The sequence below is a fragment of the Lagopus leucura genome, unplaced genomic scaffold, assembly GCF_019238085.1.
Source record: "Lagopus leucura isolate 7727_CA_CO unplaced genomic scaffold, USGS_WTPT01 Super-Scaffold_100157, whole genome shotgun sequence".
Lineage (NCBI taxonomy): Eukaryota > Metazoa > Chordata > Aves > Galliformes > Phasianidae > Lagopus > Lagopus leucura.
Genome location: NW_024962334.1, coordinates 4,531,400 through 4,558,553, shown reverse-complemented (window position 1 = coordinate 4,558,553; position 27,154 = coordinate 4,531,400). Strand labels below are relative to the sequence as shown.

The 27,154-nt window shown below is 41.1% G+C and overlaps 1 protein-coding gene and 1 long non-coding RNA gene across 2 annotated transcripts in view; both read right to left on the bottom strand.

The window, feature by feature from the left end:
- The window catches only part of BMPER (BMP binding endothelial regulator), a 146,061-nt gene that overhangs the window by 18,820 nt on the left and 100,087 nt on the right, over positions 1 to 27,154 (bottom strand). The window contains 2 exon segments of the mRNA XM_042888263.1: positions 24,984 to 25,201; positions 25,203 to 25,321. Coding sequence (XP_042744197.1) covers positions 24,984 to 25,201; positions 25,203 to 25,321 — 337 coding nt within the window.
- Positions 630 to 22,301, bottom strand: LOC122189276. Its single transcript, XR_006181774.1, has 4 exons — positions 22,269 to 22,301; positions 15,160 to 15,249; positions 7,578 to 7,674; positions 630 to 2,245 (listed from the first exon to the last, which is right to left on the bottom strand). It is a non-coding gene; the product is annotated as an uncharacterized LOC122189276 (long non-coding RNA).

Sequence of the window (27,154 nt, the reverse complement as noted above, 5' to 3'; positions counted from 1 at the left end):
ATTCATTCTCCATCACTTTTCTCTCTGCAACGTCTTCCTGGCCTTTCCTCACAACAGCAGAGAAACCTCAACGTTGTACCAATTTGTTTTGAAGCTTGCTGTCAAACTTGGCAGTGGTTTCAAGCTACTTTCAAGCTTTCTCACCAAAGTCTGTGGGCAGAAATTTTCGACTGGCTACTCCTTTCAGCCTTCAGAAACAAGGATGCGGCACAGCTGTGGTGAAGCAGCAACACAGCACAGCTCCTAAAGAGAAGCCCAGCTGGCAGGAGAGGGAAATACAGAAGGAAGAGCTGTTACTGGAGGTTACACAGGCTTCATAGCTCATGCTCTCCCTGAGTCCTTCGGAACCACGACGTTTGGAGTCTGTACCCCCGGGAGGCCACAGATTTCTTCGCTCTGAGACGAGCATGTGGCATCTTAGTAGTTTGCTGCTCCCATGGATCTTTCTACAGGTGAGAAGCCTGAGGGCCCATGTGAAAGCATGGGCGGATTAGCTCTGTCAAAACAAAGATCCTGATTTTGTGCCAGTAAGGGAAAAAAAGGAGGCAGCAGGGAAAATATAAAACAGAGTGTATGATATATAGAAGGAAAATTGTTTTTTAATAGAATCTTTTCAAAGTTTTCCATTAAACTTCAGTTGCTTGCAGTGCAAGTTTTGGAATGCAACTCCCTCATCCCCTCAGGATGGTCTGCATTTTATTATGTTAGTTAGGAAGCCTAGCTTAGTCTTAGCAGAGCTACTGTACTAAACATTTCAATCTCAAGCCAGTGTGGCAGTAAAAACCCCTCCTGACTGATTTTCAGCCACTATTTTGGGGCCAGTAATTTAACACATTTTTTATCACGTGCAGAGGAAATGTTTATTACCAAGCAATAAGTAAACCAGAACTATCACATCATAATGAATGAGAGGATATGCACTCAAATGTTACTTGTATGATCAATAGATTTCAGCTGAGACACCTAACCAGAATGAGCAAAGGGATATATCAGAGGAGGTGGTGGTCGTGAGTCAATGGAGATGAACTAAGTAACAAGAGAGCACTAGAAGCTCTTCCCTTTCTTCCTTCCTTCTTTCCCTCCTTCCCCATTTCAGTAATGCAGGAATACGTTAGGAATGTTAGGAATAGCTGTGCTGAAAGTAGGGGAAGGCAGTCACAGAGGAAACAAGCTTGGAAGCTGGATGAGAGGCAGTGCCATAAGTCTGCCACAGGGGAGCATGCGAGGGTGTGGAATGCGCTGTTATACATCCATCATACATGAGTCCCATCTTCTCAAGGTGCATCATCTGCAGACTTCAGTAAAGTTTGTGCCTTCTGATTTGATTCCTGACAAATTCTTCAAAAATGGCTATAGACAGTGATGTGGTTTCTCTGAAGTGATTTCTCTGGATGCAGTCAGCTTTGAACCACTGCTTTCTCAGTTTCTTCTGGAGATATATGGCCAGGACTCATTTCTCTGAGCTGCAACATGGCGGTCCTTGAATGGTGTCTAGAGAGATCTATTCTTCAAAATAATGCAGAAGAAACACTTCAGTATGTGTATGTATGTATCTGTGACTTTGTGTATGGGTATTCAGATTTGATCCTTTTCTGCTGCTAAGTAAGTAATATAATAGTCTGTGCATTGCATTTCAGGTTAGACAGCCATGTTTACTCAGTTGCCCTTCCTGTGTTGCACTTGATATTTTTCTGTTTGCTAGAATAACAGCACAAGAGGATCACAAATTTTAACAATGATTTCCTTACCAAATAGGTTGATGAAATCATCTAACACTTCCATGGAGATTTGTGCATCTCCACGTGGATGTCAACTGTTGTCAGACCATACTTCTGCTAGTAAAGAATAGCACCATGTATGCATTCAGAGTTTCTTCATATCTTAACATCGTCTTAGGGAGATTATATTATTGTTAACGTCAAACCCAGTGGTTCTTAGAGGTCCCTTTATGTAACAGTAGCAGCAGCCATGGAAAGAAAGAATCAGGAGGCAACATAGTTCTTGATCCCATCTGGGCGAGGAGTACAAAGGGAATCATCACGTCTGTGTGAAGAGAGTGATGGTGATGGAATATTAACAGAAGAGGCCGAGTCCCCAGAGTCAAACACTGTGGGAATGAGTAAAAGCCACAGAAGGAAATGGAGGCTAAAGAGAAAGGCCCAGTAAATAGCTGCAGATGCTGTCATCTGAAATGCGGGCTGAACCAACGAGGATGTAGTCGCACACTCATGTAGCACCTACTAGCCTTGAAAAAAAAGTGAAAAAAGCAGCCTCACTGGTGGAGGAATATTCCTTTTAAGATCAAAAGTCAAGCAGCAATAAAATCCGTGTCAAAAAACATAGACGGAGGAGGTTGTGCATGCTCACTTGTGAACATCTGCACAGAGAAGCCTCTTAAGTAACCATGCAACAGCATGGAAGAAACATCTGCAGTGTGTAGACCACCAGCTGTGCAGTAATAATACTTTGAATATCCAGAGTGCCTTTCATCTGAATACTGCAAAGCATTTTCCAAACAAATTAAGCTTCGCAACACCACTGTGAGCTTCTTATTTAATGGTAGGATTATTTCATCCTGCACCAAAATGCTATTGCCGCCAGAATGAAAAGTAACACCTGTTTATCATCTCGCAGAAATGAACAATTTTCATGATGAGAAGTGACAAAAAGGCTGTAAGTTAAAGTGCAGGAAGACTTGAGGTAGCCAGAATTAAATGCTTAGAAATTAAAACAGAGTATTACCCCCCCTTTATTTGTTATGCAAAGTGTAACATTAATTTTTATGCCCACATGCTCTTACTCTTCGGTCTTTATTTCACACTGGGAAGAGAAGACTTCCTTGAGTGCATACTTGTTGTATACAGATGTGCTAAGAAGTACAGAGCATACCTTTCTTGGTTGTGTACACTCAATAAAATGTATTGCTGTGCACTGCAAATAGCTTTCCTTTGTACTCCTTCAGATCTGTTTTTATAAGCCATCTTGGTGGTTATATTAGAGCACAGCCTTCCAAGACAGCATGCCATCTTGTAAGTTCTAAAACAAATTTCTTGCTGTGTGCTTTCAGCCCCATAGGGTACCCCATGTAAGTAGTTCTATCCTGACGCTGCTGGATTTGCAGGATTTGACTCAAGCACAAGGAGAAAGGCTGAAGAATGTGTCACTTGCAGATAGGAAATATTACAGACACCCCATTATGTTTTCCTCTCTCTGCCTAATATATCCACTTTTCAATCGCATTGAAATGTTAGTGGAAGAAACAGTTTGATGAGCAAATTATAGCAGCAAAAAAGACTAGCTACAATTAAGTTATGTACTGGCAGAACGATGCATATATCAGATAAGCCATTCGAGTTCTTCTAAGTTAAAGAAGTATACATCTTTAAAATGTAAAATGAGTTTATCTATGCTAGACACCAGCATCCTAGGTTCTTCACCTGCAGGAAAGGCTTTTTACTATAATGGTTAAGTTGAAAAATAGCTGGTCTTGCAAATGGATAACTGAATTTTAATGTCCAAAAACCCCTAACAATGTCTTAAGCAAAAAGCTCTAGCTTCATCTAAAGAGTCTATTTTATAAATATCTACAATGATTATGTCCAAGCTGGTTCCATCTGGGCATGTGGTTAACCTCAGACCAACTTCTCCCTTCTTCTGAGAAGCTGGTTATAGGAGGACACTGCCTGGCTTGAGAAAAGAAGGCTCTTTCATGGTTAAGATTTTCCAATAACACTCAGTGTTGGTATAACTCTGTCCTGTTGAAGCCCAGGGTGAAATTTTTTGTCTGCAATGCCAGGTAAGGTTGGCCAGTACCAGCTGCTTTTGACGTCTCATCCTACACGACCAGCTCTGAAAACGTTCTCTCATACTTACACACTGATTTTTCTCCAAAAAGAGCTGTTTCTTTTCTCCATGGATGCAACTGAACACCTGTGCCAAGTTACTTACTATCCCGCCAGGACTGACTACTTCATTTCAAATAAACCATAAAATGGCATGAATTACTTGGGGAGAATTAAATGTTCCCTTTCAGTACATGCCTTCATTAGTTTTTTTTCCCCTTGTATGCCCGTTTTGTATGTTTGTTTTGTATATGACTTTCCTCAACCAGATTTCAAAATAGTGAAGATCAACTCTTAAAAATAAAAGATATCCTTCTCAGTTCTATCATATGTAGCATCACAAATAGCATAAGCAGCCATCTACTTTTTGATACACGATCTCAACCAGCCTACAGCCTCACCAAACTCATGCCAACAGTATATGAAAGTGCTAGAGACTTTGAAAGGTTTCTGTCTGCTGGAATATTAGCATTTCTTACTAAGATCTATTCCATTTTATTTTCTGAGACACATAATTTGAGTTTTATTTTGTGTTTCGGTTTGCATAAAACTCAGAACAGATATGGTAACAAAGTTGAGACCTAAGCCATATACTCACCAGTTGAAATGATACCATTGCATTTCCAAGACAAGGAGAACCAAAATCTTTGATTCCAGACCCTACATCTGTTCCAATTTAGTAACAAACTAAACTCATTCTCCATCTCCCATAAGCATATCCACACATACACACAATGGAACACTCAATTTTAAGGACATTTGCCTCTGGATCCACGTTGGGCCACTGCTAGATTCCAGACACAACCATAAATCAGTTCAGTTTCACTAGAAAGAACAGAGATTCAAAGAGAGCTCCAGGCAAGGATCTCTACCCAGCTTTCCTAGCTTCAAATCTGGCTCTGTGGTAAAACGTTATATTTATTTTCAGCAGCAGAATAATATCACTTACATTCACAGTCTCACCAGGGACAATTTATGAGATATTTCCCTTAATCCCTCCTACATCTGGTCCTTCACAAAGCTTGCATCTTTCTTTAGAAACAGCATGAAAAATGCTAATTCTGCTTTGAACCTTCCATTTTACAAATACAGTAGCAAGAAGAACAAGAATTGCTGGCAAGGTCAGCAAGGCAGAGCCTCTGCTCTAGGGACACTGGAGGCCATGAGCTTGCCTGACCTCATGACCAGACTCAGTTCCCTACTGCTCAGGCTCAGAAAATGCTCTTCTCCCTTCTCTTTCCATTCAAATAGAACCTGAAATTTAAGGAAAACAAACACAATGCCAACATTCTCTAAAGACTGCAAATTGTGAAGCAAAGAAGGGTCACCCACTTACACATCTGTTTTGCACCATGAACTATTCAAGGGTAATAGCCAACACACTTAGTGCTTTTAACGTTAATCAGAAGCTGCAGCAATAGTGAGCAGCCCTGATTGCCTGAGATCAGCACATGAGCTTCAGAAGCATTCCATTTTCCCACTGTCCATTTTCAGACTTCATTTCACATTCAAGTACATGGGCAATTTGAAACCCAAGAGTCAATGCAGTGCAAAAAAAAGCTTCATAGCCCCAGAACATAACGACATTCACGTGCTAATACATTTATGTTTTTTTAAAGTCAAAGTAGTTTGAAATGCCATTTTTTCTTACGTTTCCTGCAAAGGTTGTCCAGTTTGTGTGTGTTTTAAATTGCGAAATATCATAAATACCATATTTACAAAGCACTTGCAGGTCGAGAGCCTTGGTATTAAAATCTCTTATTTCACAAGAAATGAAGTAACGCATTTGCCACAGAGTGCTGACAATAATCCCACTGTAGAGGTGGGGAAAAGACTCCCAGCATCCTTACGTTGCTTCTTCTGAGGATGCTGCTTGTTAAGTTGCTAATTATTTACGTAAATATCTAATAACAGAGGGAAATCACCATTTCATTCAATGCAACTTGCATACTGCTCACTGAATAGAAACAGCTTTCCTCACCAGGCTCAATTCAAACCAGAGGCAGATGTAAAATTATTTGTATTGATGGTTAAGTCTCACATCTGTGGTGACAGAAGAGAGAAACGAGACCAAGCCCTAATTTCTTTTTCAAAACCTGAAGGCAACGGGCAACACTAAGGAAGCACTACCTTCCCTTTAGGAACTGGGGAGGCACAGAAATAATGATGATGTGGAGAAGTGATTTCTCTCAAGTCACTTCTTCAGCAGAAGGAGAACTGGCTCTGCCACCATCTTCCTTCATCACTACAGGCGCATTCACTTCCCATCATCTCTGTGCAATAGGCAGAGCCTCTCTTATTTTTTCTTGTGATGCATTCCTGAGGATGAACAAAATGTACAGATCACACCCTGTGACCACAGAGTGATATCTAAATCATGTTTCTGGGATGCACATGCTTTCTAGGGTTTCCTCTGATGCTGCCTGGACCACCGCAGACACATGCTATCCGGCCTCTCCAAATTGCAGCCCTCCACAAGGGCACACCCAGCACACAGCCTCCTGCATCTGACTTCCAAGAGCAGCAAGGAACATACGTAGCTGGGGAAGATGTCCCTGCCTTGTCACTATCAGTGGATTGTCTTGTATCTTCCAGACTCCACGCTGTCCTGGCTATATCATTTTGGATTAATCAGGGCTGAGCTATCCAGGTCAAAAACGGGTTCATTAGGGGTAATATTCAGAACGGAGAGTTATTCTTGACAACAGAAGAAACAAGTGCTTCCCCATACTATAACCTGAAATAACACTGCAGCAGGTTTCCTATAACTTGATTAAAATCTGTAAAACTAACTAGGCACCACCAGTCGCCATAACAATCCAGCACGTATTTTCTTTTTCCTGTGCTCTGTGCTATCAAGAGACACAGAGAGGTTTTTCCATTCATTATGCAGATCGGGAAATGTGAGGTTAAAGGCTGAAAAGAAGAGCTTGGCAAGGAGCAACTGTTCTTGACTGTTATAATTATCTATGATTGTTGTTATTATTGTTCTATCATCAAAAGAAATAGCTCTATTGTTTTGCACAGCAGAAGTTGCAGGCCCTGTGATTCATTGCATGCAGTTGTACAGCACTCTAGGCTAGGCTTAAAATATGCTCCTCTATTACTCCTAAAATGACATGTGAACCTGCACATACAGTTTCCTGGGGTGGCCTCAAGCAAACCATCTCAGCTGCAGTAAGATGGATAAAAATTGTTCCATTACGGTCCGACCCTGAGCTAACATGAAGGGGATGAGAGCTATAGAAATTGCCAGGCCACAGGCTTATAGTGAGAGCATGAAAAGAAAGCCTTTCTTTCATTCCCTGGGTGCCAGTAACAACCGGCATTATGTGATGCTTGTTTTGTCCTTACATCCTGCAACACGAATGGACAGTCTCTATTAAGACCTCCACTTAAACAGCAACAGTTAGAACAAATTTCTCCACCCAGATATCCTATTGCATTGTCAGTCACACTTGCTATCTGATCTCCAGGGAATTTCCAACCACTTTTTATTCTGGTTGGAGTGCAAATCCTACCACATTAGGGAAGCACTTCTGGCCCCCAGAGCAGCCCTTTTCCCAGAAATCTACATAGGAAAACTCATGGCACTCTGAAGGACCACGTGGTGGAACTGAACCTTTTCATTCTAAATCCACTTTTATTACTGTTTCCAACCATCATAGGAACCTCACAGTGTGCAAGTCAAAAAACACAGACACCAGAAATCGGCTAAGTGGAAATGCCTCTCACTTGTGATGAGCAGATCAAGCACCCAGCTGCTGTCCTCAGCATTAGCCTCTCATAAAGGCTCTGAAATCTGGATCACCTCGATGCTGCACCCATCAAACTGAAAAAAAAAAAAAAAAAAAAGCTCTAATTTTAACTTCTACAGTCTGCATCTCCAGCTTCCCTTCCTCAGTAATGCTGCCATAAGCTCAATGGAGAATACAGACACTAGTAAAGCTGCTGGGTGCTTAGGAGACCTAAACACAGGACAGCGAGCCCCTCCACAACCACATTTCTACTCTCTGCCCACTAACTGGCAACAAGGACAAAGTAAAAACCCCACTGCTGAGCCAATGGATAAGCCGCCAGGAAATTTCAAACTGCTCCAAGCATATTGGCCAACGGAAACCATGATGTAAAGTTCAGAAGAAGGTCACTGCTTCAGAATCTATTTCTAAAGAGAGATTTTGTTATGGTTTTCTTTTTGCATGCATGCCTCAATACAGCTAGAGTACCAGAGACAGACAGAGAAGAAGGGTGGATGTATAAAAGACATCCAAAATAAATTTTGAAGTACTTTTTGCCTGGGTGGTTCAGGCACATATTTTCAGCCTTTGGTACAATTTGTGCATCTGAAAAACTTTACAGTGTTGGGCATTAAAGTAGCTTAAGTGTCTCCCCATGTTCTGCACAGCTGATAACCCACTTGCATCACAAGGCTGGGAGAGCTGGACTGAGAATCTGCAGCTGCCTGACAACATTCAGAGGGTTCAGTCTGAATTTGGAGACTTCATCTTGCATACTCACATTTTAAGGCTTTGACTGAAGAGTCACTCAGGGATACTCCATGTGATACATGGAAGAGCTAGGACCAAGCCTCAGATATGCTCATGCATCCATGTCAAAAAGACCTCATGAAGGCCTTGTAAAAAAAAAAATCTTTCATGAAAAGATTTGGAGATTCAAAATGTAAGTTCTGGCAACCTAGAGATGGGATCGCTTCCTTGCAATGAGACTTTTGTCTCCTTCTGTTTCTAACTGGGCTACAGCTTGGTATGTGGCCACATTGCTTGCAGGTTCCCTATGTGGTGTCATAACACAGCAGCATTACATTGAAGTGGGTACTTACTCCTTCATTAGGACTTTCACCTTTGTTTTAAGCGACACAATAAGACCACCCTAGGTTTTCTGCCAGAAGCTGTGCGTTCTGCTTTGACTAAGGTCCTCAAGGAGCTCTGCACATGCTAAGACAGCAGATTAAAGTCTTTTTTTCTTGCACAATTTGGATGTAGACTTAAGTTTTTCAGAAGTAAAATAGAAATATGACACCAGTTCAACCCGTTGTTTTCCTCTCCTCATGCTGTATTTCTATATTTGAAAGCTATCATCCCACATTGAAACTCATCTCTTACAACAACCCATAATCATCCATGTGGCTAAATGGATCAAGCCCACATAAATACTGTGTGGGATCACAATGACAGAATGCAGGTTCAGAGATGATACAACCATCACAGCTAAACCGCTGAGAGAGCTGTCAGTCTGAAGGTCGCCTGTAATCCTACTGGCTGTACACACACAATCTGCTAACTGGACACTAAGGAGTTCTTGCTGGGCTGACAAAATATTTACGCACAATCTGTTGCAGACCCTACCTGGGCTTCTACTTCTTGTGAGGTGATCACTTGAAACTTCTCTAAAGTACAGAGCAAAGACACATGACTGAACACAGTGAGAAAAAACAACTCACAGTGGAAATCTGGGAGGAGAGCAACACCTCTCTCTGTTGGTGGGCAACACCAATGTGGAGCCCTCTGATAAAGAAATAAATAAATGGCTTATGGGTAAGAAGTGACAAAGGATAATTAAAATTATATTTAACTTTATCATTGCCTTTCTTTGGTGTTTTCTGCAATGCTAATGTCAAAAGATTAATATGTTTACTGTGTAATGGTAACCACAATTGCTTCCCAAAGAACATTCAGTACAGCACCATTGCAGGTCCCCCTCTACCACCACAGCATTTTTCCATGGCATCCCCCTGGGGACTGTCACAGCTGAGAACACCAGCATGTAGTTCTCAAAGCATTAGATGTCCTTCCTGGAGAACCAGGCCTGCAAACAATATGGGAGGAAAAATAGACATGTTGTCTACCAGAAAAAAAAGAGATGCATCATGCAATCATGGGCTACAAAGCAATCTAGGCCACCAAGGACAAAACTTTTACATCCCTGCTCAAATCAGTATTAAACTCATCCCGCTATCTAAAATATTATCAGTAGGAGGAAAAGCAGGTTTACAGATTAGCCATAGAAATGTTCCATACCAACACTGAACTACATGCCTGTGACCTTACAGGCATGCACAAAAACTCACACAAGGGTTTTCACCGGAGCCAATCAGCAAGCATTCAGCCAAGTGGCTGCCAGTCGCCCCAGATAAAAATGCTCATCACACTGCAGTCTGGCTCACTGTATGTTAAGCACATTCAAGTGAGAACCTGAGTGATTCGTCTGGGCTATTTTCATTTTTGGGACATGAATTTGACCTCAGCCATTTGTCTGAGCTGATCCCTTTTCTGAGTGACTATCAAACTTCTCACAATGGCGGGAGGAAGATCTCCTCCTAGGCATAGCAGGAGCTCAGGATGTGTCAGATAAACGCATCAAAGAGGAGATTATTCCTGAATTCTAAAAGCCCACTGGAAATATATATGACATCCCCAAGGCTGTCTGACACTAGCATCCCTCAGCTGGGGTTGTTAGACAAACAGCTCATATTTTACTTAGAGTGAAAAAACCACACACTCTATGGTTCTCCGACACTCTTTAATCTTAACACAGCTGCAAGCTTCTTTCAACAAAGAAACCTTCTGGGTGAATATGACCTTTGGATAAATCCTTGCATATTCTCTGTGGTGGCATTTATTGTTACAGTCAGGATAGTGATTCACTTTGTGAACAACCCTGGGAGGGACTGCATTTTCCAGCAGTCCCACAGACCTGTAAATATGTTCCTCCATCACTGTCACACCTGTACTGCAAAAGGGGAAAACAATGGATCAAAGGAAAATAAGATATTCTTTCACATCTTCATTTGGGTCACCGCACAGGTTAATGACCTGGAGCAGAGAGACAACATTCATATTTACAAAATATTTTGGAGAACATTAAGAAATTTTTAAAGCTGAGGCAACTGGCTTCTGGAAGGCTCTGTAAGAAGCTATTACTTTTTTTCTGGAAATGCTAGCTATCAAGGCTTAATGTGTTTTTCTCACCCAAAAGGAGCAGCAAAGCATCGCTGCTCTTGCAGAGCATTCACATTCAAAGCAGACTGTGGATGTTACAAGAGAGGAGGACAAACCAACACAAGCCTTGCAAATTAAACCATGGATCTCTTTGCATGCTTTCAGCAATACCATTACTCTTCAGCTAAAGCTGTTCTCTTGCTGTGGACAATATCGCACAAAAACAGTTTCTGTTCCTATTGCACATAAGGAAAATAATCCTCTCGGTCATTTCACCCTTGGCTCACAACACAATCCTTTTGCTGAGCCACCAAGAAGCCAGAATTCAGCCTGACCATGTAATTTGACAGGCTCCAGGCTGTCAAGGAAGGGAGGTGTCAAAACCTCCTGGGTAAACTACTTCTGCTCTAACTATTGAATGAGTTATGGGCTACTTCATGGAACACAATTCTGTCTAGAGCTCCGAGAGCTGAACTAACTTTACTCTCACCACTTGACAAAAGATGGATCAAAGAGCTGGTTCATGTCAAACTGGAGAGCTTTCTCACATCTGAATGTAAAGCAGACTTCAGAATGTTATTAGCACCTTAAGCTTGAAGGATGCGATGCTGCCAGCCTCAAGCCAGCATCTGCAGGAGATTAATTTCATGGAGACTGACAAAATAGCAGTGTTCAGATGTTTAGTAATGTATATAATTCAGACAACAGTCAGAAGCAGGCAAAAATACATATGCTGCATATGTAGGAATGATAGTCACGCAATATGTTGGTTTATGTGATCAGGCTCTGATCTTTGACTTTCCTGGCACAAACTCTGTGTTCCGACACCTGATGGTTTAAATGATAAAACGTCAAACACAAAAGGAAGAACAGTTGTGACCTGGAATGAGTTTAGCTGCGTTTTCTTGCTTTCCAGTACAAAGGAGTCTGTGTCACAAAAGTGCCCAGATTGTTTGCACTAATGAAGACATAGCTAAGAACCCTGTAGATATAAGGATCGCACCAACTGCAAACTTCAGAGAACTGCGCTGTCACAGCCTGAGATAGAAACATAACAGTAAGACACCATAAGATGCTCCAATTACTGTTGTTCATATTGTACCCACTCAACACTTCCTTCCCTAGGCTACCAGTCTAACATTTTTCATGCATTCTACATAACCCCACCAGTTCTGTTTCAGAGGGGTAGAGCCACAATTAAACGGCTCTTTAAAGCAACACTGTAATGCTGTGTTCTATAAAGTATTATAACAAGCATTATAATGAAGCTAGTTATGAAGTCTGATTGAAAGACAGAGAAACAAGCTCCTATCTTCGTAAAAGGTTGCTATTGGATGTCTATAGCAAACAAACTTCTGTTTTCAGTCAGCATCCAGACTTCCTAGGCCTTAGGGGAAAAAAAAATAAAAAAAATAAAGAAAATCAAACTTAGTTTCCTCTCAGTCAGAATCGGTTCTCAAGTCAATAAATCATAGTACTGACCACAACAGAAACCAGTAACTGTTTAAGATCTTCTTCTGGGCTTTAATTATAAACACTGAAGAAGTTTGTCAACTCCTAACTTCCTAGTCATATGGAAAAGCTTTTAGGCATTCTGCATAGACCACTGTCTATCAGGCTCATCACGGTTATGGAACTAAAACATATTCCACCAACAACGCTTTGAGCATGTACACACAGGATCTTTAACTTCGGGTACGACTTTGAACCCAGTGTCTGCATCTGCTCCAAGGATAGTGAGGACAGTGAAGATAATAAATAGCATCTTTTTATGTTGCAAGAGTTATTAATTCCAGTCCCATTGCTAGATTTTTTGCGCTCATATAAAACAGCAGCTTCCAAATACGGGGAACGTCGAGAGAAATCTCTGTGCTATTCCATAACTAGAAAGTGCTCCTGGCCAAGTACTTTATCATTTAGAAAGAAAGCATATGAATAGCACTGAGAGACAAAAGAGACAGGTGAAGGAAAACCTCTGGACTACGAGACAGCACAGTTTGTATGCAGCTGATAAGAGAAACACGTAAAGTGAATTCCTAGCCTCAAAAACCAGATGGGAATCCTGGCCAGAGACGCAGCCTGGCTACCTCGTAACACAGGCTGCAATCACGGAATAGATTACGTCAACTCAGATGGCAGCCTAAAGATCTTGCGAGAGAGTATGGTCTTATGAGATGATTCCTTGCCAGAGAAGGTCATCCTCTCATTGCCTCTGTGCCACTGGTTTGTGCAATATGCTAAGTCATGCATAGTATGCTTGCCATAGGTGACTGCTGTCTGCTTTCCTCATGCACAGGGAGTGGATGGAACACCAGCTTAAAAAGACTTTGGAGAGATCTAAGTAACCAGAGAGATAAGCCATCCAGAGATCAGAGTGCAGGTGAGTGAAATGAGAGCTAGAAGATGAACCAAATGTCTTGTTATTAATGGGCTGAAGTGATTTTATACTGTACTTCAATGTTATGCTTGTGGGTACTTTGTTTGAAATTCGAGCTTTGCCACTGTTTGCAGTGAAGAACAGGGCTTTCTGCAAACTTAAAAATCACGATGCATATGGTAGGAGCTGCACATTTCAAATGCTAACTAAGTACAGTATAATTACTACATAGGCTCTGAAGGCATATTTACAAAACCAATGGCAGGTGAAATGATCTCCTGTTTTTCAGATCTCTGTAATTTTTCTCTGATTACCATATGACCCTCAAGCCCTTTAACTGATATCTTGGTGATCCTTCCTCACATTGTCAGCAAGTTGCCATCAGCACAACAGAGAAGAATCACATAGGCAGACAGATGAGCAGAACAACAAAACAGGCTTTCAAACCCACTCAGCATGAACCTTGATTTCAGAGAACAAGGTATATTTTTTTCTTGTATATTCACTCCTGCTGTCCCAAAAGCAAGCCTTCTATAGTCTATACCTTGGTCTGGTATTAAGTTTTGACTTTTTATTATGTTTTTACTTGCCATAGACACATTACTGCATGAAGTATCAGCAGGCTGTTGTTTAGCTGGGCCTTAAAAGAGCAGAGACCTAGTTCCTTAAAGAGTAGCAATGCCTTCTTCTGAAAGCTTTAGAAGAATGTGCACTTCAACCAGAACATGACAGTACACTTCTTGTGCATCTGAAACCTCTTAAATAACATCAGAAGGACTTGAGCTTCAGGCACAGAACCAGGCACTTTCAGATTTTAATCTCAAATTTACCCTTGGCTTCCTGTACAGCAAAGGACTCTTTCTTCATTTCAACAACTTTAAACCAAGGTGCAGTGAGAATTAAATGTTTACACTGCAATTTGAAAATATAAAGTGCTAAGAAGGAGCACTTAGGAAATGAACTTTGTAAACTTCTTCCTTGCTTCCATGGCATCCACCATTCTCAACAGCCTCTTATTTCATGTACTCATAGAGTACATAACCTTAAGCACTCAGTCTGCAAACTACATACCTCACTTCAGAGCTGATGTACAAAAATCAGCTGTCTGAATACCTCAACACTTATGAGAGCTTCCTCTGGACTGATCATAGGAGAAATGACTTGTTAATTTTCACATACTGACTTTATTTTAGCTTTTATGTTTTAGGAATATTTTACAAACAGACTATTGGTTATAGAAGTACCCAGAAATGCAAGAAAACACACAGCTCCAACTCCCTTCAGCATCCCCAGCGCATTCCCCACCAATTTTAATTTTAACTGGCTTAAATGGTGGAGTCAGAGGGAGACTTAAAAGCTTTCATCCTCTTTATATCACGATGAAGATGTGAAATCACTGTACCTGCTCTCACATACAGAGTCCTTCACTTGGATACAAATAGATCCCTCTCATAGATCCCTCTCACTCCCTTTGGACGAGGAAGGGATAATTTGCTGTATATTTCAGAACCAGTGGCATTTTAGTTCCTGCCCTGCTCCCTGATGGCACACTCAAGCTCCAGCCATTAGCCCTCTCCCCATATTAGCAGAAATCTGCTCTGATGAGTTTACCAGAAGCACAGATAAGCATAGCTGAGCCGTGCACACACATTTCTAAGTAGCACCTCAACAGTTTAAAAGGTGAGTGAACCTGAACTGATTAGCACTGTGTAGCTAATCAGAATTAGTTATTCTGATGGTAAATCTCAAGATGAGTAAATACCTATTCCTGTATAAGCACAAGTGCCTCCACCCATTCTTGCTTTACTTCCAGCAAGTCTTTTTTTTTTTTTTTTTTTTAATAGCACTGCTCAGATATTCTGGAGTACAATAACACCCTGGTGTTAAGATCTGAGCATCACAAGACCTCATCAGCAACAGCTGTGTGCTTGCAGAAAAACAGGCTGTGTCTGTTTATCACGCTCCATTGCCTGGCACTCACCTGCATTTGCTCTTGATGCTCTGCTGTCAAGGGAGCTAACGTTCTGCAGGTGGAATGGCAGCAGCAAGGGGCCTTCTGAAAGAGCTTGAGCTGTGCAAGGAAATTAAAGAGGCAGTGGGCACAAACTGGAATACGTGACCATCAGGAAATATTTCTGTGCTCATGAATGATGCAGCACTGGCATAGGTTGAGTGGAAGCTGCAGAGTCTCCTCCTTGGAGAACTCCAAAAGTGCCTGGATGTGGGCCTGGGCACCCTGCTGTGATTATTTCTGCTGGAGCCCAGGCTGCACCAGATGGACAAAGAGATCCCTTCCCTCCTCAACTGTTCTGTGATACTGTTCTGTGAGCCCTTACAGGGAAGGGCAGAGAGATCATCACTACAAATTGTGTTTGCCATAGATAGCTACCAAGAATCTCACAAAATGTAAAGATCCCCACTGATCTGTAAGACTGGGAACAGATTTCTCTGCAAAAAAAAAACAACCAGTGGAAAGATTACAATTCAGTCTAGCCCATATAAAGTCTCAAGAACAACCCTTTCACAAGTGGCAAGTCAGTTCTCCACCACAGCAAAAGCAGGCAGGATAAGCTGTTCTGGGCTGTCAAAACCTTCCTAAGGCAAACTTTCTACAAAAGTTTTTTTGTACTCACGTCCTGCTTTGTCTGGTTATCCTGCCAGAAGCATAAATGAACTCATAAGAATAACAGGAGGATTAGGTTAAGCTTATTTTTAAAATGTTTCCCACAAATTCATCTCATTTGCCTGCTTATAAACACCCTCGTTCATCTTTGCTGTGTGTCTAATTAGGCAGGATATACTGCAGGTGGCTTAAAATAGGAGCTGAAATATAGTAGCTTTGCAGTTATGCATGTTAAAAGAAAGGTAATTAAAATTTCATGCTATGAGCTGTAAACTGATCATCTCAGGGGCCTGAAAGGGATTTCTCCACCATATATGACATGGCACAGTTGGCCAGCTACAGTATGGGTGGGTTTCCTCTTCCTTGCAACAATTATTAGCTTCAGCCCAAGGCAGAATATGAGAAGTGATGGGTTGGTTGCCTGAATTATTTATTCACGGAAATAGCAACATTTTATTTTTATTTCAAATCAATACTGCAATAAATTAAAACATAAAAAGCTAAAATTAAATAAAAACACATCTAGCAAGGAAAGCCTTGCCATGAGCATGTCCTGGAAGCTAATTAGAGTGAGATCGAACAGAGGCTTGGACTCTGTAGCAGCCATAGTTGAAATTCTACACTATCTGAGAGAGGCACAAAATACACTCTAATGATGCTGACAGCTTTTCTGAAGAGCATCCCTCCAAAAGCAGGATTTACTTTTGCCATTCAAAAGAATACTTCAGAGTAGCAAGTATTTTTACTTGGGGAGTGGATCAAGTTGCACTAGCTGACAGGTGGAGCCTTTTAAAACAGTTCCACAAGGGAGGATACCGCTCTGCTTTCCTAGTAGTTCCTCCCCACACCTGCTCTACTCTTCTTTTAAAAATGATGCATTGTATTACATTACTGAGACATCAGGGATATTTTCCAAAAAGTTAAAGGGCCCTTTCAAAAAAATATTTACACAGCAGGGATGTGCTTTTGCTTCGCCAAAAAGTAACAGTTGTAGTGCATGCTCATGAGTGGCATGAAGTGGCACTTTAAGAATGCAGTTTTAATAAGGAGCTTGAGGACGGGCAACTCTGTATTATAAAAGCGATGCCAGGGATGTTGTTAAAAGCCTATCAGATAAGGTCAGAAAAAAGTGAGGGATGGCTGTACCAGGAGTTGCAGAGTATTTCTATGAACACCTCAGAGCTGAGAAGAAATACGAGTGACCTCAAATCAGTGAAAAATAGGAGTGACCTCCGAGTTGCACGCAGCCAGCCAAATTACATTGTCTGCTTCGCAAAGCCACCTCTTAGATTTCACAAGCAGCGGGCAGACAGGATCTGGGAACCCCAGTCTGGATGCATTTCACTTTTTGTCTACTCCAGTAATGAAAGAATCGTCCATCTCTGAACCAGTTTAATCTGTGGGATATAAAGTAGCAGAAAGACTAGTCCAGGGCTATGAATGCACAGATCTGTGTGCTAACCCTGCATGGGACAGGGGCAGCCACAACGATGAAATCACTTTCTTCAGATATAGCAAAGTTCCCATGGTCTTCAACAAACCAGGATTTTATCTCACAACACCAGGGCACTGTGGACCAAAGTCAACGAAGCAAACAAATTAAATCAAAATAAATTAAAAAAAAAAAAAAAAAAAAAAACTTCTTTTAAAAGAACCCAGAAAGAACAATTTCTGCAAATGCTTTCCATATTGGCAAATGAGAAGTGCATTTATGGCACTCTACTTGTTCTGTTAGATCTCTACCCCTTTCCTGCCTTCCCTACCATACTTTACAATCACTTCTGTCATAGTCAAATTGACCTTACATTTTCACAGAGAGTCTCACATCTGTCAGACAGAGAGCAAAGTAGAAGACAATATTTTGTTATGAAACACCTGACTTGAATTTCACTGAGACGGGTAATAAACCAAAGACAAATGAAGTTTTACTAGGCAGAAGCAGGTTTTTGTAATAAGCCTCTGCATGCATGATAATCACAAATTGAGCTCTTTCCTGGCAAAGAGCAGAAGAAAAGCCTCATATTACACTTGCAAGCAGTAGAAAATAACATCTCATTCAGTAAAGAGACAGCATCAGGTAGGGTTGTGATCACATAATTAGGTAAGAGAAACAGCCACATTCCAGACATGCCATCCTTTGAAGCAAAGGAAAATTCTCTAAGTTTTTATCACAGAATAGTACGTTACTTCATCCAGTCTTCCTATAAAAATATTTCCTTGTTAAAAAATAAAGTAAAATCATTAACTTTCCATGTAGGGAAGCTCAAAGTGGGTCACCGGGGAAGCATGCATTTTTTTTTTTCTGGCTGGAAGTAAGCCACAGATGGTCCCAGGTGAATGGTGTCTGTCCAACACCACAGTCTTGTCAGATTTTGGAGCCCTCTCCACCCTCATCCTCTCCCCTGCCCATTCCCAATACCTCAACAGGAAAGGAGACATCTGTGAATCCTCTGGCACTGCTTCAGTATTTCACAGCTGTAATAACTACTGATACAAAGAGAAGAATGTTTTCTAGCCCAAAATTCCTGAGGTATTTTTTCTAAACAGACACAAGTGGATGAGACTTGGTTATGTGAAAAATACCTCACCAGGGGCAGGGGTATGGGAGAAAGATGAAGAGGAATCATGATCCACAGATAACTGAGCTCAGCTTGGGTTCAGATTTATCTTTCCTGGCCATTCAACCCATTTGTCCAAATCCAAGCTTTTGATCCTTAAAACTAAGCAGTACTTTTCTGGCAGCCTGCACTAACTCTTGGCTAATTCAGATGAAAAAAATACTGCATGAAGAGGCTTAGAACAGTGGTGATCTATAGATTTATATGTATACATAAGGTGGTATTTCTACAATACTCTTATCAGAATACAGGTAGTAAAGTTCGATCCTTGTTGCTAGGAATTGCAAAGTTCAGACACCACAAAGTTTCTTTTCTCCTATCTGTTGGTGCTGTCAGCTACCAGCACTCAGTCCTGGTGCCTCTTACCTGTGTCAGTGAGTTCATCATGACATTCCACAAGATTCACAAGTGTGACTCAGCGGCAGACATTCAGAAATAGTTTTGGGAGTAATGTCATTTCCCATAAGGGCACAAAGTCCAGGCAGCCCAGCCAGATAGATAATGCTTTCCCAAGCACCTGTACTTTTGTAAGGCTTGGCAACAGCAGCTCTCTTGTTGCCTACACATTCAGGCTTTTTTCTTTTTTGCACAGTTGTCCAGTATAGAATGCAAAAAAATCACCTTGTGTAAGTAGAATGACATAAAGCAGAGTATTTCTGAACAGAAAGCTTGAATTATTAAGCATTTAATAATACAAGCAGCTAAAACTTGGGATCACTACACATAGATAAAAGCCTCACTGACACTGAACAGAGCAGAATGAGAAGGGGAGCATCTAGCTCATGGGAAACTCAAGTCCGGGTGAAGATTCCCTTCAAAAAAATATGATTATAATGTCAAATATTTTTAAATTCCTTCTAAACCAGAAGCTCCCTGGGCCACACAGCTGCTCAGCGTGAATTTGCCCAAGAAGCTGAGTAAATTGTTTCAACCTGAGTTCCTCTCTTCTGTGGTTACACTGCTGTTAGTAACCAGGATTAGGGTCAGATTCAGAAAGGAGGTCAGGCAGGAGCATTGTTACCTCATCATGAAGGCAAGCAGGAGCAAGAGGTCTCCACATGGGCACCATCCACAGCTTCAGACTACTGTTACATTTTTCAAGCTAATACTACTAGCTCTGAGTTGAAGTGGGCACAGGCCAGCTGTGCCATCAGGAGACACAGCTGTTGAAGCTGCGGTAGGGGCAGGAGCTGCCCCAGACAGCATTCAGAGCTACAGCCACCCTTTGAGTGCACCACAAGAGCCCCAGAACTGCCTGACCTTAGCTGGAGCAGCACAGGAATCTGCCGTGCCCACATCAACAGCCAGGAGCAGAAAACCTCGCAGGGAGGATTTTGCAATATGCACCCTTGGCAGAAAACAGAAGGCTACAGAGATCCTAATTCCAACCACTCCTTGAACACGAAGAGGGCCTTTCTTGAAGTCATTCTTCAGCCAACATTTCTTTTGCACTACCCCGCTGAGTGAACACAGAGGCATAACCACATGAATTTTACAGCTGTAGGACATCATTGTTAATGGGAGAAAAAGCCCTAAAAACTTGCTTCAAACCCTTGTTCTCTGTCTTTCAAATAGAGCTCGTAATTAACTTAGCAGTCCTGCAGCTCACATGTTCTCTGCAGCCATTCATGGCATATCTGTCAAACCTAATAAGAGGGAGCTGATGGACTACACAACATTGCAATTTATGCACTGATGCTAAACAATAACATTTTCTCTAGTTAAGTGGAAAGTTTCAGGAAAATTAAGCATCTGAAAACTTCACTGCACAAGGTACCTGAACAATAAACTCACTAATTCATTATGCTGGAATAAAATCAGCACTCTCAAGGAATATTTAAGACAAGAATTGCAGAGTAGATTTGCAATTCCCAAATGCCTTTGAGTGATTCAAGTGAATGAATTACAGAATCACAGAATTGTTTGGGTTGGAAGGGTCTCTTAAAGGCCCTCTAGTCCAACTTCCCTGCAACAAACAGGGACATCCACAGCTCCATCAGGTTGCTTAGAGCCCTGTCCACTCTAACCTTGAACGTCTCCAGGGATGGCACATCCACCACCTCTCTGGTCATCCTATCCAGTGCTTCACTGCCCTTATGCTAAAAATCTTTTCCCTCTTATCCAACCTAAATCTACCCTCTTGTAGTTTGAAACCATTTCCTCTTGTTGTATCATTAAGCTATTATCTAGTCTTAATCTTAATCTTAGTCTTAATCTTTATCTTAACTAGCTATATAGTTAATTAGCGTTCATCATAAGATGTGGAATATGATTAAATTTAGGTGTTTAAGACAAAAAAAACACCTCTTACAACGATTAAAATAGAGAAAAAGAATAACTAAGTTTTTTGCATGCTACTGACAATTAAAAAATGTAATTCCATAAATAACAAAAAATTAACAGTAGAAGTAATAAGAAAAAGACTTGTCTCAAGCACAGTTTTTCCAGTCTCAAATAGAGAGATCTACTACATGGCAAAAGCAAGACATGAAATATTTTCCTAAATCTATGTCAGTAGTTGGAGCACTGAGCAACGCCTGACCAGTCACTGCTGAGCTCAGCTGCCCTATATATGCCTTACAGATGGGTGATACGCTGATATCATCTTGATGCCACATTCCAATTCTACCAGTGACACCAAATCATTAAAAATCCTGCTTACAAGGGCAGATATTACTAGGGGTATTAAGCCCTGTGTCTCCCTTCAAGCTGTTCCCTGCAGCCCAACCAGCTCCCATGCAGAGCAGTGCTGCTGTGCTTCCATCACTCCTGTATCTGCACATCCTGCTGGGTGCTGCCTGCTCCTGTGTCTCCCAGAGAGGCTTCCAAGAGGCACCGGCCACAGTTGAGCAAAGGAGGCACAGGCTATACCATGAAGCTGACCCCAACACTACATAGCTCACCAGGCTCACTGGGGCTGAAGTCAACTCCATGCCCCTGCTCCTGTGCAGCTCGATTATGCACAGTGAGATTAGCCATGGGGAAGGGCTCACTGAGCACTAGAAGATCTCTTCATCAAATCCCCAAACCGTTAAATCCTTATTCAAGAGCTTAAAGAAAGAGTACCAAGATGATTCTTGATAATGTGATGAGTTCTTTGCGTTAACAGCAGCATAACAAGATGATATCACTTATTATTACTGCTGCTTACGTTAAAGGGCAGCTTCAGAAGTCTGAGAGCAAGCTTTATTGCGTGCATGACCAGAATATTCCCCTCTAAAAAAACTGGTTATGTTCTGGCAAAGCGTAATCCAGGATTCTTTTCCAGATTTCTAAATACAGAGCAGAGGTAGTGGTGACAACTATCACTTCTTAATCTCTTCTTCACATGGAATTTACTAAAATCTCCTTTACCAAAATCTTTAAAATTGTCTCCCTACTTAAACTTGCCTTCATGAAGTTCAATCCTAAGACTTATTTTAGAGCATTGCTCAAGAATACTGAACAACTAGCAAGGCATTAAAAACAAACAAAAAATACCAATCTCAAACTAAACAAAACAAAATTAGAAGCCCATAAAACATGTCTAGTCACAATACAAAGAATTAAAAGAGTGGTATAAAATTAAGTGCCAGAATTGCTAGCTGGAAGTCTGGACTATTTCAAAATCCTTTCTTTTATTCTTTATTTTTCCAGGCGCTTTGCAGAGATGCAAGCCACCAAAGCTACCACATCAAAAAAAGGTGAAGGGTAAGATGCAGAATCATCATTTCTCATAAGGCATCAAAGATCTATCAAGGTCAAACTCAGCGCTTAGCTGTTCTTCATGCCTGTTACAGTTGGTACTATGGCTGGAAAGATTATTGTGGTGAAAACAGGGAAAGAAACAAACAGGGAAGGAATGCTCACCTGTATCCAAAGATGTAGGTTCACAGAAAAGACTCCACAGAGGAAGGATCTCAAACAAGAGACCCTCCCCCAGTGGCAGTCAGCTCTTAAATGGGGGCTAGGAGGTGCAGCCAGGCTCCACCCTTTGGTCACACTGCTGAATCGCCTTCACCTGTGCTCCCATGGCTGCTGACTCAGTGCTCGCTTCAGGTGAGCAATCAGTGGCTCAGGATGGGACTCAACAGTTCCCATACACCCCAACAACCACACAAGAAGATCTTTATGCTTTCAAACGTTAACTGTATCCTTTTCACCTAACAATCGAGGCAATCTTGCTGTATACGTTTTTTGGATGGCTAACAAAAGGAGGAACTACAGCCGTAAAAAGAATGCGACTTCCAATGAATTTGAGATGCCTTCACAAAAATCTCACCAGTAACACAGTGTCAGACAAATGTTTGCAATGCATTGTTCGCTGCCTTTTTTGGTATTTGCAGAAAACACACCCTAGTTTGTAAGGTTCCTGCTGAGTTTATTTCTATTTCTGAGAATTCTTATTAGCAGTAGGTCACTAAAAGAGCAGCATAGTGAAAATGAGACGATGTTGATAATATAGGCAAGAATAACCAAGAAAAAGTAATCCTTTGAGAATGAGGGATTTTAAATGGAAAAAAATCCATAATATGTTGGAAATTAAAAACTGAGAATTTATCCAAATCAGAGAGGAGAAAAGCAGAAAGCTGAAAAAACCTGACCCCAACATTGTCCTTTCTTCACTGCCTTTTGTTACCTGAAGCTTGTTCACAATAAAAAAATAACTGGAAAAATTTAGTTAAACCAATAGTGGTGTCTCTGAAAAACATTCAGGAAACAGGCAGCTCCTAGAAGTACTCATATTTTATATGTAAACACACACATATATAATTATATATATAAATATTTCTAATAAAAAGCTTCCCAGAGCTTTCTCAAATGTGTGTTAACCTGCTTGGAATAATTTCCTAGTAAGAAAAAAGGCCGTGATTGTTGAATAAATTATTTGTTACAACTTTGTCAGTTTTTTACAAGCAGCAACATCCTACTAAATGTCTGCATTTATTTCTCACGTATATTTTATCTGTGACTCCCATATTTTGATCTGAATATTCTAACAACTGGTGATATTTAAATAGAAGCAAATGTGGCAAAACAGCCACTTCTGACAGGATATGATGGTCCTTTCAATGTAAATTCTCCTAAGAGAAAAATAAACTTTTCTCCAAAAGGACGTAATCTAATTAAATACTTGCTTGATGTCAGTGTCCTTCCAGGAGAGGAGACAACATTGTAAAGGAACAGAAATGCTTAATGGTTATTCTCATGTGCAAGATTTTTTTTTTCTGTCTGCTCTAGCCAAAATGTAAATCATTTTCCACTGTAGTGTCAGGGAAGTGTATTGCAGTAAATCAATCACAGACTACTTTTAAAAAGGGACAAAAAAAAATCAACTGCAAAATGAAACAAATCTCCGTATGCCTGTTTTCCATTTGTATTGTCATCACTTACCTTCAGAGAACGATGGAAGTGAGATGGGAATGCTGCTGAAATGCATCCAACAGACTCTGTGTGCATGTGTTAGCAGCTCTAGCGGTCTCTGCTGTGTCCCCAGCCATTGGAAAAGACAAAGCATTACAGCCTACCCAAGGTATAATTTTTACTTTTTGCTGGGCTGCTGAGCTGGGATACTCTATAGGAAGCTAAACGCAGAAACACAGAGACAAGCTGTGTGGTTTCTTTTAGCATTTCCTAGTACTCAGTACTAGTACTTCTGCTAGGGTAGATAAAAGTCTTTCTGCCTCGTTATAAAAGAAGAGGAAAGGCAATTCACGAGGGAAATGGAATCATTTTAGAAAGCTTTTCCTAATAAGCTCAATAGTTGAGCAGATGTGTGTGAGTGGGGAAAGCTGGGAGCTCAGAGAGCAGGCAGCTCCATCCGTCATCACACAACTGTGACTCGGCTTGCTTTTATCTTTTATGTCAGGCAATCAAATGAAAAGCCAATTTTATTTACTGAGTGAGGGGCAAATAAACTCATGCCAGTTAAAGAACAGAAATGATGTATCTGTGGTTTAGACTGGAAACATTTTAAAAATAAAAACTCTTTAATAGTTCCCTCAGACAAGACTTCTAGATCCTCTTCTGTCTTTGTTTGCTCCTAGGGCAAGATGGGCATGGAGTAAACATTTTGTTAACTCTGTCCTTTCAAATTTTCACACCCACAAACTACACCATCCGAGAGGAAGAAGTAGTGCTTGATGTCTCTGCTTTGATTAAGTCAATTTCAAAACCTTTTCGGGAAGAATTCTCTGGACCACAAGCAATAGCAATTAAAGTCAGCCTAAGCTTTACAGCTGACTTTGAAATTAGAAGGTGCTTACCAAAATGTTTTGAAGTCTTTTGTTACTTTCCCCCTTCTCTCAGTCTCCAAAAGCACTTTTCTTTCTCTAAGTGGTCTTAAGTCTGCCTTTCTCCCTGTTAGCTGCTACAGTCCTTATTAGCCTAGGACTATCATTTTGTGATCCCTGTGTCAGAAAAGTGTTCCATAATGTACCTGCAAGTGTAAGTGTAAGCCTGTTTACTAGTTCTGCTCAAAAACAGCTCAAAACACGCACTGAAATTACTGAATTGGGTAAATTCGGTGTGTTTTTTTTTCCTCACACAATAATTTTTTCCTCCTCCTCAGCAAGCCACACTTACCGGTAAAAAGTTGTGTAATCCACCGTTGAATGACAGCTCTGAAAATCCCAGGCTTTGAGCTTCTGGCATTCCCTGTGAGCCCGGAGTTTCACCCTGACAGTCCCATGGCAGAGCTCAGGCACAGGTTTCCTCTGCGGGCGACTGCAGAACTCATTAGACTCCACACGCCAGGATTCAGCAAAGTCGTCCACGTCAAACTTAAAATTCCCATCCCCCCCCAATCAGGTCATCTCGCTTGTGCCCATTGTAGTTACCACACAGGCCACAGAGTTTGCCCTTCAGATGCGGTGCAGCCATGACTTCCACAAAACTGTCTCCATCCCATGAGATTTCCAGGCCTAACAAAAGAAAGAGATGAGATAAAAACACAGAGTTTCAAAAAAGAAGAAATTGAGGCTAATAAACTGTACCTTATATATGTGAAACAGTGTTCAGAGGAACCTAAACAAAGCTATTGGTTTCCTCCTGATATACTGTTAGATTTCTATTTACCTCTCAGTAGGCACCTCTGGCAAGTGCAGTGTTTCTTAAATCACTGTTGATTACAATATACTTGTCCCTCTCTGTGTTTACTTTTCTTCCTCCTTGCTATTGGATGGGGTCATCCTAAAAAAATCTGGATCCAAAGCAGAACTGCTCTCAACACTGAGTGATGGCTGTTGTGTAAGTCAGCAAATTGAATTTTCTAGGGCAAATTTCTAGTGGATTTCAGTAGGGCCACAATTTCAGACTGTCACCCGCTGCACAGGTCATGGGTGTAAAAAGGTAACCGTGCCCTATGGGATCTGACAGTGAATACTTCCTAGAAAACATTCTTTTCTTATCTAAGGAGCTGATAATTATTTGGGTAAAGACAATAATTCCAAAATCAGTACTTTGTGTGAATAAAAAGAGATCAAAAATGAAAGCAAAAAGATGCCAGATGAGTAAAACTGCTGCAAGAAAGCATTCTGAAGTGGATTCAGATGGTTCATTCAGAAGGTGTTCTTTACCAATCTTTTGAAGGTGACTTGACAAGTCAGCAGCATTATGGAATGGCAGTAGACACAGAACATCCATCTAGAGGCCAGGATATGAGTGTCATGGTACAATCTATTTTACAGTAAGGTTTCATACTTCCAATGCATCAAAATTAAAATTGCTTTCTACGTGTGAAATCTGTTTTATGTCTATACCCATGTAAAAACTGAATGTCTAGCTTTATGCCTCTTTAATGGAGAGAAACAGGTAGTTCAGGGATCACAGCATGGATGTCTAATACAGTGGGAACAAACTACCTCCTGAATGCCCTTCTGTTTCCAGTGACATTATACAGTCCAGAAAGCAGGTGGAGCCGAAAATTATAATTTTAACCTGAGTTACAATGAAGTGAATTCTATCCTCTTATATGAAGTGAATTCTGTCCTTGGAGCAATGCATACGTATCTCATAAAGGAACGCAATTTTAGTATTATATGTGATAAAAACAACACCAAGTATCACTTAACTTTCATCCCAAAATGGCCCTTCCAATGTCTGATGAATGCTAACACTTTGCATCTCTGAAGTGCCCTTCCATCTGAAGACCACAAACCACTTTGCTGATGTTAATTTATTCCCATAAAGTACCCACGTGTGGCAGTTATTTAAGGATAAACAAAGGAACCTGCTTTTAAACAGGATAATCCAGATTTCTCTCTCCTCTGTGTCTGGCCAAGAATACCAAACAGCACCGCTTTGTGGTGCAGGACCAGGGATTTGCTCCAGATTTCTACATTTGCTCTGTGGGCTGGCTTAGCACCACCCTTTCCTCTTGTAAATCAGCACTTGTCACTGTGCAATCCAAATCCTTCTCTGTGCTCATGTAAGTAATTAACATACCAGCGATTCAGTTCAAAGCTGGAGCCCTTTGTTTAGCAACACATCCCATTCTCTCCTATGCCAATTCCTACCTGTGCCACAGAGGATTAGGGGGAGGCCTAATGGGCAGTGATCACAGAATCATTAAGATTAGAAAGGATCACTAACATCATCTACTCCATGCATCAACTGCCAGAGCCCTTCAGTGGCTGCAGAAGGGGTGCTTTGCCATCAGTATGGACTATCCTCTCCCTATGTGATTTACACTACCCCTAGTGTTTGGGAGAAGATTTATCCAGCAAGGTTTGCAGATAATTCTGCATCAGTCAGTC